A 12,500-nucleotide genomic window follows, 5' to 3' on the forward strand; every position below is an offset into this window, starting at 1 on the left:
TTGATGTTGTAACAACATGGAACTTTGCTGCAGCAACAACAAGTCAGAGAGCATGCCCAATTTGATGCTGTAACATCATGGAGCTTTGCTTCAGCAACAACAAGTCATAGAGCATGCCCAATTTGATGTTGTAACATCATGGAACTTTGCAACCCCTTTTTGATTCCATTTTTTCTCTGCAACCATAAACACATTTAACCATCAAAAATCATAATCTCAAAGAAATGTATTATATACATATATATATTTTCATATATATATATTTTACATAATATACATCTATATAAATCTTGGGTTTCTCTACAATTAAATCTCAAAGTTCCACAGCAACCCAAATTTTTACATATTCTTCAAGGATCCTCCAAAGAGATTGAGCACTTGTTTCGCTCAACCTCACCTCCCCAATAATGCTTGATCCTTTGGCCATTAACCTTGAATTCCCTTCTGGAGTCTTCTTCACGCAATTCCACCGCTCCATAAGGATACACCTTAACCACCAAGAATGGGCCCGACCATCTTGACTTGAGCTTGCCTGGGAATAGTTTCAAACGCGAGTTAAAGAGCAAAACTCGCTGGCCTTCTTCGAACACCCTTGGATGAATATGCTTGTCATGCCACCTTTTTTTTTTCTCCTTGTAAAGTTTGGCCTTTTCATAAGAGAATAAGCGCATCTCTTCTAATTCATTTAACGATAACATTCTCTTTTCTCCTGCAAGTTGCAAGTCCATGTTGAGTGTTTGAATAGCCCAATAAGCGCGGTGCTCAAGTTCCACTGGAAAGTGACATGCTTTTCCAAACACCAAACGATATGGTGACATCCCCAATGGTGTCTTGAAAGCTTTTCTATAGGCCCACAATGCGTCATCTAACCTCTTGGACCAATCCTTGCGGTTGGGACTCACCACTTTCTCAAGGACACCTTTTATCTCTCTATTGGACAACTCAGCTTGCCCATTAGTTTAGGGATGGTAAGCCGTAGCTACTTTGTTCCTCACATCATATTTAGCCAATAAGATAGCCAACACTTTGTTCACAAAATGGGTTCCCTCATCACTAATGATAGCCCTTGGAGTGCCAAAACGAGTGAAAAAATTCTTCTGTAAGAACCTCATGACAACTTTAGCATCAATAGTGGGAGAGGCAATTGCTTCCACCCATTTTGAAACATAATCCACAACTACCAAGATGTACAAGTTTCCATAAGATGGAGGAAAAGGGCCCATAAAATCGATACCCCACACATCAAACAATTCAACTTCAAGAACATTAGTTAAGGGCATCTCATTCCTTCTAGAAATATTACCAACCCTTTGGCATCGATCATATCTCAACACAAAAGCATGAGCATCTTTGAATAAGGAAGGCCAAAAGAACCCACATTGAAGTACCTTAGATGCGGTGCACGATCCCCCAAAATGACCTCCATAAGGTGAAGAGTGACAATGATGTAGGATATCCTCCATCTCTTGCTCGGAAACACATCTCCTAATCATTTGGTTGGCACATTGTTTGAACAAAAATGGCTCCTCCCAAAAATAGTGCCTCACGTCATGCAAAAACTTCTTCTTTTGTTGGCTTGTCAGATCCGGAGGCAACAATCCACTAACCAAGTAATTAGCAAAATCCGCAAACCAAGGAACAACATGAGATTGGTTGACCTCAAACAATTGCTCATCCGGAAATGTCTCTTTGATGGGCACTAGAACATTGGATCCTTTTTCACCTTTCACTCTTGACAAATGATCCGCCACTTGATTCTCGACTCCCTTCCTATCTTGAATTTCCACATCAAACTCTTGAAGCAAAAGCACCCATCTAATTAAACGAGGCTTGGCATCCTTTTTCTCAATCAAGTACTTTATAGCGGAGTGATCTGTGTATACTATCACCTTGGTGCCCACCAAATAAGCCCGAAACTTGTCAAAGGCAAAGACAATAGCCAAGAGTTCCTTTTCTGTCATTGTATAATTAAGTTTAGCACCTATCAAAGTGCGGCTAGCATAATAAATGGAGTGAAATATCTTGTTTCTTCGCTGCCCCATAACAACTCCCACTGCATAGTCACTAGCATCACACATTAATTCAAAAGGCAAGTCCCAATCTGGAGCTACAATAATTGGTGCTGAAATCAATCTCTCTTTCAACTCTTCAAAGGCTTTCAAACATGCTTCATCAAAGTAGAATGGTGCCTCTTTCTCCAATAGGTTGCAAAGAGGCTTAGAGACCTTGGAGAAATCTTTTATAAATCACCTATAGAACCCGGCATGCCCAAGAAAACTTCTAATATGCTTCACCGAAGTAGGAGGAGGGTGCTTCTAAATAACTTCAATCTTAGCCCGGCCAACTTCAATTCCTTGCCTTGATATCTTGTGGCCTAAAACAATACCTTCCTTAACCATAAAATGACATTTTTCCCAATTAAGAACAAGGTTTATTTCTTCACATCTTTGCAAAACCTTGGCCAAGTTGCTCAAGAAATTGTCATATGAATCACCGAAAACAGAGAAGTCACCCATGAATACCTCTAGAAAATGCTCCACCATGTCAGTGAAAATAGCCATCATACATCTCTGAAATGTGGCAGGAGCATTACATAAACCAAAAGGAATCCTTCGAAATGCGAAAGTACCACAGGGACAAGTGAAAGTGGTCTTGTGATGATCCTCTGGAGAGATTGCAATATGATTGTAACCAGAGTATCCATCTAGAAAACAATAATACTCTCTCCATGCAAGTCTGTCTAACATCTGATCAATGAAGGGAAGAGGGAAGCGATCCTTTCGAGTGGCCTTGTTCAGTTTTCTGTAGTCCATGAAAATTCTCCACCCTGTCACAGTTCTAGTGGGTATCAGCTCATTGTCTTTGTTTTCCACAATTGTAATCCCACCTTTCTTTGGCACACACTGGACAGGACTGACCCATGAGCTGTCAGAGATGGGATAAATAAGACCTGCATCGAGCCACTTGATAATCTCCTTTTTCACCACTTTTTTCATGATATGATTTAGCCTTCTTTGCCTTTCAATAGACCCTTTTTCATTGTTTTCTAACAGAATCTTATGCATGCATAGAGAAGGACTAATACCCTTTATATCTGCAATGGTCCACCCAACGGCCTTCTTGAACTTCCTCAATACATCCAGCAACTTTTCTTCTTGTTCCATACTTAACTCAGCTGAAACAATCACAGGTAAGGTGGAAGACTTATCCAAATAGGCATATCTTAAGTGTGATGTTAAAGCTTTTAATTCCAACTCCGGAGGCTCTTCCATTGATGGTTTAGGGGCTGTGAAAGTGAAAGACCTCGAAGAAAGCTCCAAAGATTCAAAATGCTTTCTTGTATGCAATCCTTGTGAACTAGCTTCTAGCCAAGCCAAGTATTCATCCTCATCCTCTGCATGCGAATCAAACATCAAGAGTCTCTCTAGAGGATCATCAAAATTATTTTCTAACTCCTTTGAAGCCAAAGAATCTACCACTGAAAAAATAGAACACTCTTCGACCTCATCTAGAAATCTCATAACCTTGAAAACATTGAAAGTCACCTGCTCATCTTGAACCCTCATAGTAAGTTCACCCTTTTTCACATCAATCAAAGTTCTACTAGTAGCTAGAAAAGACCTCCCTAGAATGATTGGCACCTTCTTGTCTGCCTCATAATCCAACACAATGAAATCAACTGGAAAAATGAACTTATCAAATTTTACCAAGACATCCTCAATCTTCCCATCTGGATAAGCAAGATGTAACGCCCCAACTCCTGGGACCGTTACGGTGTGCCTTGTAAACAGTGCTAAACTCGCTAATCGAGTCATTTGGCCAAAAACGTAACTAAGTATGATTAGTGGTTTAGGGATTAAACATTTTGGTTAAGATGTAACATTTCACTAGAACGTTTAATATATACATTGGGATCCCGAAAATATAGTTTCAGAGTCTATTACAGAAAACATTTACAACAGGCCGTTCTAAGCAGCAAAACAAGGTTTAACCCTAGTTCCACTTTAAACCTCAGTTGTGGCGGACGAGCAGCTGCATATGTACACATCATCACCTAAGCTCTCCAACTCAAGGATGGTCCAGCTTCCTCTTGCCTTTACTTGCACCACTTAGCACCCGTGAGCCAAAGCCCAGCAAGAAAACACAATAAAGCATGAAATAATATCAACAATAATCATAATAGCCAATTAGGACCAACGGTCCAAAACAGATAGGTGACATTAGCCAAAAGTCACAGAAATGGGTACGGCTCCCTCTAGCCATGTGACGATAGGGTCACCAGGGCTTAATTGATAAGTGGTTCTTTCATAAGCTTGATCAGGATAGGTGCATGGTGATAGGTCACCAACATAACCATCCTCCCGACTCTAGAGTCGTAACTAAGGACAGCGTCCCCCAACCTTGTGACAAGCAGTCACCGGGGTCATATACCTTGGCTGTGATCATCTGGTCTCAGACCAGGCAAGCGCTTATAGTTCTCATTGACCTTCCGGTCGGTCCAGCATTAATACCCTATATGGGTCATCCAATGCCAACCTCGATTAGATCTAATCTTCATTTGGCCCGGCGTTCACAACGCACTACCACATCTGACTCTTGGGTCGGTGAAACACGACCAGTGCTCAGCCCGTTGTGAACTTAACTAATAAGTCACAGCTTCACAGACGGACCTGACACCATTGCCGATTTTGACTAATAAGTCAGCGGCATACACATGTATGCCATGCCACCACACATATATCACATGTCCAATATCCATAAACAAGGCATTCAGCATGCTTACTTAATAGATACTAGTACAATTAGGATCACTCACAACACAGAGGCTCAAGCTCTGAATGATATCATACTCAGTGTACAAAGCATGTCCTAATCACATGTTTCTCATGCATCACATGCATAATACTCAGCAATCCAACATGCGCCAATAACCGCCATGCATGTCACATTCAATAATCAACCAACATGCATCAAGGATAACCATGCATTTCATACTTAATAACCAACCAACATGCATCAAGAATAGCCATGCATGTCACATATACACAGGGTGCAGTTTTCTTACCTCAGAGTCGAGCTAGAATGATTAAAAGAACGACCCTTGAGAACGATCAACTTTCAGTCCTTTAGCGGTCACCTAGTCATAACCAAATATAAGATACCATCAATAAAAATGATCAACATAAATTCCCAAACCAATATCTAGCCTCCGGGATATCAATCCCCACTTAACCGGGTACTAGGTTCAACCCCGAGGCCTAAGGCTTGAATTCCCAAGCAAAAAACATGATTCTGGCCAAAATTTCCCTAAGGGCCGCGGCCCTCCCCAGCTGTGCCACGACGCGCCCCTCAAACAGAGGCAGACCTCCCTGCCAGACGCCAAGGGCCACGGCGCACCACAGCCGCGGCGCGGCGCCCAGCCCAGACTAGCCAAAAACTCAGCACGCAACACCAGATTTTTCCCTGCGTTTTCCCTTGAAACCAGCCCTTCAAACCTGTCCCAAACCTCAACCTAACACCCAATTCAACCACCAAACATCATCTACAACTCACCCTCATCATAACCTAAGTTAAACCTCAACTAAACTTCCATTAATTCTCAACTAACACATCAAAATCCTTAGCTGAAAACTTAATAGAAAAACAGGGTATAACTCAAAACTCAGGTTCAATTCCTTACCTTAAGCTGGTTTGAATCCTTCCCAATAGCTGAGCTAAGTGTAAAATCCCCAAGCTTTGATTTCCCTAGCTTGTTCTTCAATTGGCTCTAAAAAATTTGAAAGGAAGATGAAGGAGAAACCTTGTACGGGAGAGAAGGAGAAGAGATGAGGATGGGCTTTGTTTCTGTTATAATTCCACAGCCTTCTAAACCCCAAAAGCTGATATAAATCCTTAAGGTCAAAAGACCATAACGCCCTTAAGCCAAATAAATCCCTCTAAAGGCTTCCGAGGGTAAAACTGTCCTTTCCCGCCTATCTCGTTAATTATAATTAACGCTCTCCAATTCCCGATATTCTCAATATTCCCAAATACCAATAATTCATATCCCGTTACCCTATTACTCCCGGTAACGCTTTAATCATTAAAACACTCCGAGACCCCGAGCCCCGATCTTAAACCCGTTATGACTAGACCGAACACTTACATCTCATGATCGTCTCATGCTGATTAGCTCGAACCAATCCACCTTATAATGTGGCTATATTAATTAATCACAACCATGCACCCAAACTACACAATTATGCCCTCAGCGGCCAAATTACCAAAATATCCTTATAATAACAAATACTCCCATACGCATGCATTCACCATCATATAATAATATAATTCACGTAAACATGCATATAATCATTAAATACCATAATAAATCAATTATGGCCCTCTCGGCCTCCTAATCAAGGTTCTAAACCTTATTAGGAAATTTGGGGCATTACACAAGAGATCTATCTACAAGCTGTAGAGTCACTGTGGTAGGTCGGACTTCACCAATCCCCAATTGTCTATACACAGACATAGGCATCAAATTTATACTGGCACCCAAGTCACATAATGCCATGCCACAATAAGAATTACCAATGGTGCATGGAATGGTGAAACTCCCAGGATCTTTCATCTTCGGTGGCAGCTTGTTTTGCAAGAATGAGCTACATTCCTTGGTAAGAGCCACTGTCTCAAATTATCCTAACCTTCTCTTCCATGTAAGAATATCTTTCATGAATTTCCCATAGTTATGCATTTTCTCAAGTGCCTCTACAAGTGGGATGTTGATATGCAACTGCTTTAACATATCTAGAAATTTCTTGAATTGAGAATCCAACTTTTGCTTCTGAAAACGTTGAGGAAATGGAGGTGGCTACTTTTAAATTGGACTTGCTAGGTGACAATGTTGCGGCATCCTTGCAGCATTCTGGACAGAGGCAGATTTCTATGCACTAGGAAGTTCAACATCTTTTTGGAATTCCTCATTTATTTGGATTGAAGAGGGCTCACCCTCATGCCAAGAATTGGTCTTGTCCTTCTCCAACTCTTTCCCACTCCTTAAAGTGATAGCTTTACAATGTTCCTTGCCCACATTCCTTGGATTCTCCGTATCACTTGGCAGTGTACCATGGGGTCTATTTCTAAGCTCATTAGCTAGTTGCCCAACTTGGTTCTCTAAGCTCCTCAATGAAGCTTCTTGGGTTTGAATCATGGCTTCATTCTTCACTATATATTCCTTCAACATGTTTTCAAGAGAGCTAGATTGCATTGCTTGTTGTTGTGGCCTTTGTTGTTGTGCTTGTGGGGTGTAACCTGGTGGAAAATTTGGTCTTGGAGGCATAGAAGGATTACTAGGGCTAACTCCTTGATTACTCCATGAAAGATTGGGGTGTTTCCTCCATGATGGATTGTAGGAATTAGAATAAGGACCATTCTTATTTTGGCTCCCCATATAACATACAGCTGCCGGATTAGAAGGACAGTTGTCAAAAGTATGACCCTCACCACAATATACACAAGAAATGCTCTCCAATTGCCTCATTTATGTCCCCATAGGCTTCCCCATTGATTGATTCATCCCCATATTCATTGTCTTGAGCATATTAGAAATAGAAGACACTTGGGCTGCCAAAGAAGTGATGGAATCTACATCATGAATATCGGCCACCTTTCTACCTGTAGACAATCTAGAAGTGGGCCACTAATAGTTGTTGTTGGATATTCTCTCAAGGATTTTATATGCCTCATTATAGGACTTAGCAAGAAGAGCCTCGTTCGCTGAAGCATCAACCACCATCCTAGTATGAGCGTTAAGATTGTTATAGAAGGTCTCCATTTGGATGCAATGAGGAATGCCATGGTGAGGGCATTTGCACAACAACTCCTTAAACCTCTCCCATGCCTCATATAAGGATTCTTCATCAAGTTGTTGAAATGAAGTAATCTCATTGTGGAGCTTGGCATTTTTAGTGGGAGGAAAATACTTCATCAAAAACCCCTCAGCCAACTCTTGCCAAGTACTCACAGATGGAAAAGAGTTCAACCAAGCTCTGGCTCTGTCTCTCAGTGCATCCTCTGTCACTTCGGGCAGCTTGAAAGAGCCACTCACTTCTATGAACAAGCGAAGGTGAAGGTGAGGATCCTCTGTTGGCATCCCACTAAACTGGCCCATAGTTTGAAGCATCTGGAACATGACTGGCTTCAATTCAAACTGTGCTGTCTGAATTTATGGTCTAACAATGCTTGGATTGAGCTCATTGAAGAGGGGGAGAGCATATTTCCTGAGAGCACGATCTCTGTCATCAGCTACAATAACTGCATTTTGACCATTATTGGCAGCTACTCCCCCTTGAGCTACTCGAACTTGAGCAGCTCCTGCAAAATTTACTGGTGGATCATGAGCGACTACTGATAGATTTTCTGCCCTTTGGGCAGCTCCCTATTGATCCCCTTGATCAACATCCATCACTACTACTTCCTTTTTTTACTTTTGTATCTTTCGCCTTCTTCTAAATGCACGCTCGATTTCTGGATCAATGGGAAGTAGTTCAGGGCCTTGACTCTCACTCATACACTATGTAAACCTGAATTGTTTTCACGAGAATCACCCAAGTTAGCACAAAAGAAAAATTAAACCAAATTGCAAGATAATTAACTTTACAATTGTTTACCCAAAAATGGCTCCTGATGACATTGTAATGCCCCGAATCTCCTAATAAGGGTTAGGACCTTGATTAGGAGGCTGGGAGGGCCATAATTGATTTATTATGATATTAAATGATTATATGCATATTAATGTGAATTATATTATTATATGATGATAAATGCATGCATATGGGTGTATTTATAATTATAAGGGTATTTTGGTAATTTGGCATGTTGAGGGCATATTTGTATGTTTGGTTGCATATTGTAATTTGTGAATGAGATTTCATTATTATGGAGATATATATTCGAGCTATTCGGCATGAGACGATCTTATATTATGAGTTAGCGATTTTGTTATAACGGGGTCAATTATTGCGTAATAAGAATGTTTATTTGATGATAAATTGGGAGTATTTGAGGTCAGGAGGAAATTCTTGAAGTTTTGACTATAATGTCCTCAGGGGTGTTTTCGGGACCCCGAGCATTAGGTTTTATTTGAGGTTACTTAAGCTTGAAGTAGCTTGTCAGATAGAACGTACGTTAGAAAATATTTCCTCTCTCCTTCGTTAGCTCATTTTACTGTTCGAAGCCTTTTTGAAGAAATCTCGAGTTCTAGGAGTCGGAATCAAGCGAGGATTGAGGCATAACTATCCTAGGAAATATTAGAAGCTTCTTAACTGAAGGATTCAATGGAAAACAACCCGATCTAAGGTAATCTACGTTTAAGTTCTGGGTTTTTAGAGTTTCTATGCTTTGAATTGGACTTTGTGAATTGTTGAGTTTTTGGTTCGATTGAGCCTTGGGTTTTGATGGTTTTGGATCATTGGGAAGCTTGGGAACTTTGATTTGATGATTTGGTAATGTTTAGGCATGATTTTGGAGGCTTTGGGATGTTGGAAATCGTATTTGGGGATGGCTCTGGGTTGGGGGCCGCGGCCCTAGCTCGAAGAAGCAGGTGGAGCAATTTTTCCCTTGCTTGGTGCCGCAGCCCTTGGTGTTGGGCGCCGTGGCCCTTGCTTCTGGAGTGGCTGGGGTCCGCGGCCCAAGGTGCTAGGGCCGCAGCCCTTGAGCAGGGTTGAGCCCGTTTGAGTGTTTTGGCCCCGGGAACTTGGTTTTAGGCCTCGGGATAGTTCCTACTACCCGGATTAGTGGGGATTGATGTCCCGGAGGCTAGATCTTGGTTTGGGAACCCTTGATTATCATTTTATTTATGGTGTCCTATATTTGGTTATGAATAGGTGACCACTAAAGGACTAAAAGTTGATCGTTCTCAAGGGTCGTTCTTTTATTCATTCTAGCTCGAATCTGAGGTAAGAAAACTGCACCCTGTGTATGTATGACATGTACGTTGGATTATTAAATGTGGCATGCATGATTATTTTTTAGGCATGTCAAGTGGTTAAATATGATGCATGTGATGCATGAGAAACATGAGATTAGGGCATGCTATGATTATTGAATATGGGAATGTTCAGAGCTTGAGCCTCTGTGTTTATGCATGGTCCTAATTATGCTAGTAATTGTTAAGTAAGCATGTTTAATGCCTTGTATTCGAATATTGGATATATGATATATGTTCGGTGGCATTGCTTACTTGTCTATGGTACTGACTAGTCAGGGATACTGACCTATGAGTCAGAAACGGCAATAGCGTGCTGAACGCATGGCTGAATGAAGATTAGATCTAATCGATATCAGCGTTGAATGGCTCTAAGGCATTAACGTTGGACCGACCCTAAGGTCGATGAACTTATAAGCGCTTGGCTAGTCGAAGACTAGTTACTCAGAGCCAAGGCCTAAGGCCTAGGTGTCTGCTTGTCACATGGCTAGGGAATGATGTTCCAGGGTTATGACTCTATGGTCATGAGGAAGGTTATGTTGGTGACTAATCATCATGCACCTATCCTATCTAAGCTAGTGAAAGGATCACTTATCTAGTCAACAGGTTTATGCTAGTGACTATTTCACCAGATACCTATCTTGTTTAAGCTAGTGAAAGGATCACTTATCTATAGAGCCCTGGTGACCCTAACGTCACATGGCTATTGGGAATAAACCCACCTTAGTGACTGTACCACTGTCACTCTTCTATATTGGGCTAAAAGCCCTAGATGATTATTATGATCATTGGTTGATGTGTTATAATCAACATTACGTGAACTCATTTGCCTGCTTGAATAGGGCTATATCTGCTAGGCGTGTGCCTTATGATCTGATGACATGTTATAACTGTTCATGAGCATATTAAGTTTTTGTAATGCCCCGGATTCCCTATTATGGTTAATGGATGGTTTAGTAGGCCGGGAGGGCCATAACTGTTTAATTATGCCATTTAAATGTGTTTATGCATGTTTATGAGAATTATATTATAATATAATGTTAAACGCATGCATGTGAGTCCACATTTGTTTACAGGGGTATTATGGTAATTTGGCCCGTTGAGGGTATAATTGAATATTTGTTGTATGTTAATGACATATTGTGAGACCACATTATAATGTGGATTGGTTCGAGAATTTCGACATGAGACGATCGTTAAACATGATTTATCGGTTTGGTCATAACAGGTTGGAGGTCGGGGCTCGGGGTGAGTCTCGAGGTGATATTAAAGGTTATAGCGTTACCGGGGATTTTAGAGTAACGGGTTATGAAATATTGGTGTTTGAGGATTTTGAGGTTAGCAGGAATTGGGAAGCGTTAATTATGATTAACGAGTTAAGCTAGAAGTACCAATTTTGCCCTTGGGTTGGTTTAAGAGGCTTGAAATGGTATAAGGGCATTTTGGTCATTTTAGTGAGGATTTATATAAGGTTTAGTGGCTGAAGGCTGTAGAACAAATAGAGTAAAAAACAGAGTTTGCCTCTTCCATTCCCGTACATCCTCCTTGCTCCATCTCCTTCATTGCTTCTTTGGGAGTTTTGTGTTCTTGGTGATAATTCAAGCTAGAGGAACTCAAGGCTGGGTTGGAGCACTTGTGTTAGCCTGTGTGGGAGGTTTAAGCTAGTCTCAAGGTGAGTTTTGGCCATTAATTTCAGTTAGTACTCTGTTTTCGTTTTGGTTTTTAACTCATGGATTTTGATGTGGGGAGTGAGGATTAAAGGGAGTTTTTGGTGTTAGTTGATTGGGTTTTGGTGAGGAGGTGTTATAGGTAAGGTTTGGGGGTTTAATTACAAGTTTGGAGGAGGTTATGTGATGGTTTGAAGGTCTGGTTTGAGAGGGAAAACGCAGGGTTGAAAACTGGTTCGTGTTGTGCATTCTTGCTTTTCTGGGCTGGGTGCCGCGGCACGGCTTTTGTGTACCGCGGCCCAGGTGCGTCTGGCAGATGAGGCTTAGGGGCGTGCCGCGGCACGGCTTTTTGGGGCCGCGGCCGAAGAGGCCAAATTTTCTAGAAAATGGGTTTTAGTTTAGGGATTCAAACCATAGGCCTCGGGGTTGGACCTAGTACCCGGTTGGGTAGTTTTTGAGGTCTCGGGGGGCTGGGTTTTGGTTTGGGAAACCCCGGTTATCATTTTTTATTGATGAATCCTATATTTTGGTTATGACCAGGTGACCGTCGAGGAATTTAAAGGTTGATCGTTCTCAGGGGTCGTTCGTATAATTATTTTCACTCGAACCAGAGGTAAGAAAACAGTGTATGAATATAGTTGCACCCTGTACAGGTATATGGCATGTATGGTTTGATATTTGAGGCATGCTGGTTGATATATGTGGACGTGGATTGCATATTAAATGCTATTGAACGCTGATTACCTGCTTGAGACACTGACTAGTCAGGGACCGACTCTAAAGTCGAGAATCATGCATTGAATGGCTTTATAGCATTAATGCCAGACCGACCCTAGGGTCGAGAAACTTATAAGCGCTTGCCTGGT

General features: G+C 41.4%; 1 protein-coding gene and 1 non-coding gene across 2 annotated transcripts; one reads left to right on the plus strand and one right to left on the minus strand.

The window, feature by feature from the left end:
- Positions 1 to 350: 350 nt before the first annotated feature.
- LOC133778977 (uncharacterized) lies at positions 351 to 818 on the minus strand. The gene has a single exon (XM_062218985.1). The coding sequence runs from the start codon at positions 816 to 818 to the stop codon at positions 351 to 353; it is 468 nt and encodes a 155-aa protein (XP_062074969.1).
- Positions 819 to 7,832: 7,014 nt separating this feature from the next.
- LOC133780839 (small nucleolar RNA R71) lies at positions 7,833 to 7,939 on the plus strand. Its single transcript, XR_009869649.1, has one exon. It is a non-coding gene; the product is annotated as a small nucleolar RNA R71 (small nucleolar RNA).
- The last annotated feature ends 4,561 nt before the right edge of the window (positions 7,940 to 12,500 follow it).

Source organism: Humulus lupulus, chromosome 5 (assembly GCF_963169125.1).
Source record: "Humulus lupulus chromosome 5, drHumLupu1.1, whole genome shotgun sequence".
NCBI lineage: Eukaryota > Viridiplantae > Streptophyta > Magnoliopsida > Rosales > Cannabaceae > Humulus > Humulus lupulus.

What these genes read in the sequence shown, in the direction of transcription:
- LOC133778977 (XM_062218985.1), bottom strand. Translation starts at nt 818, where the DNA reads ATGTCACCATATCGTTTGGTGTTTGGAAAAGCATGTCACTTTCCAGTG.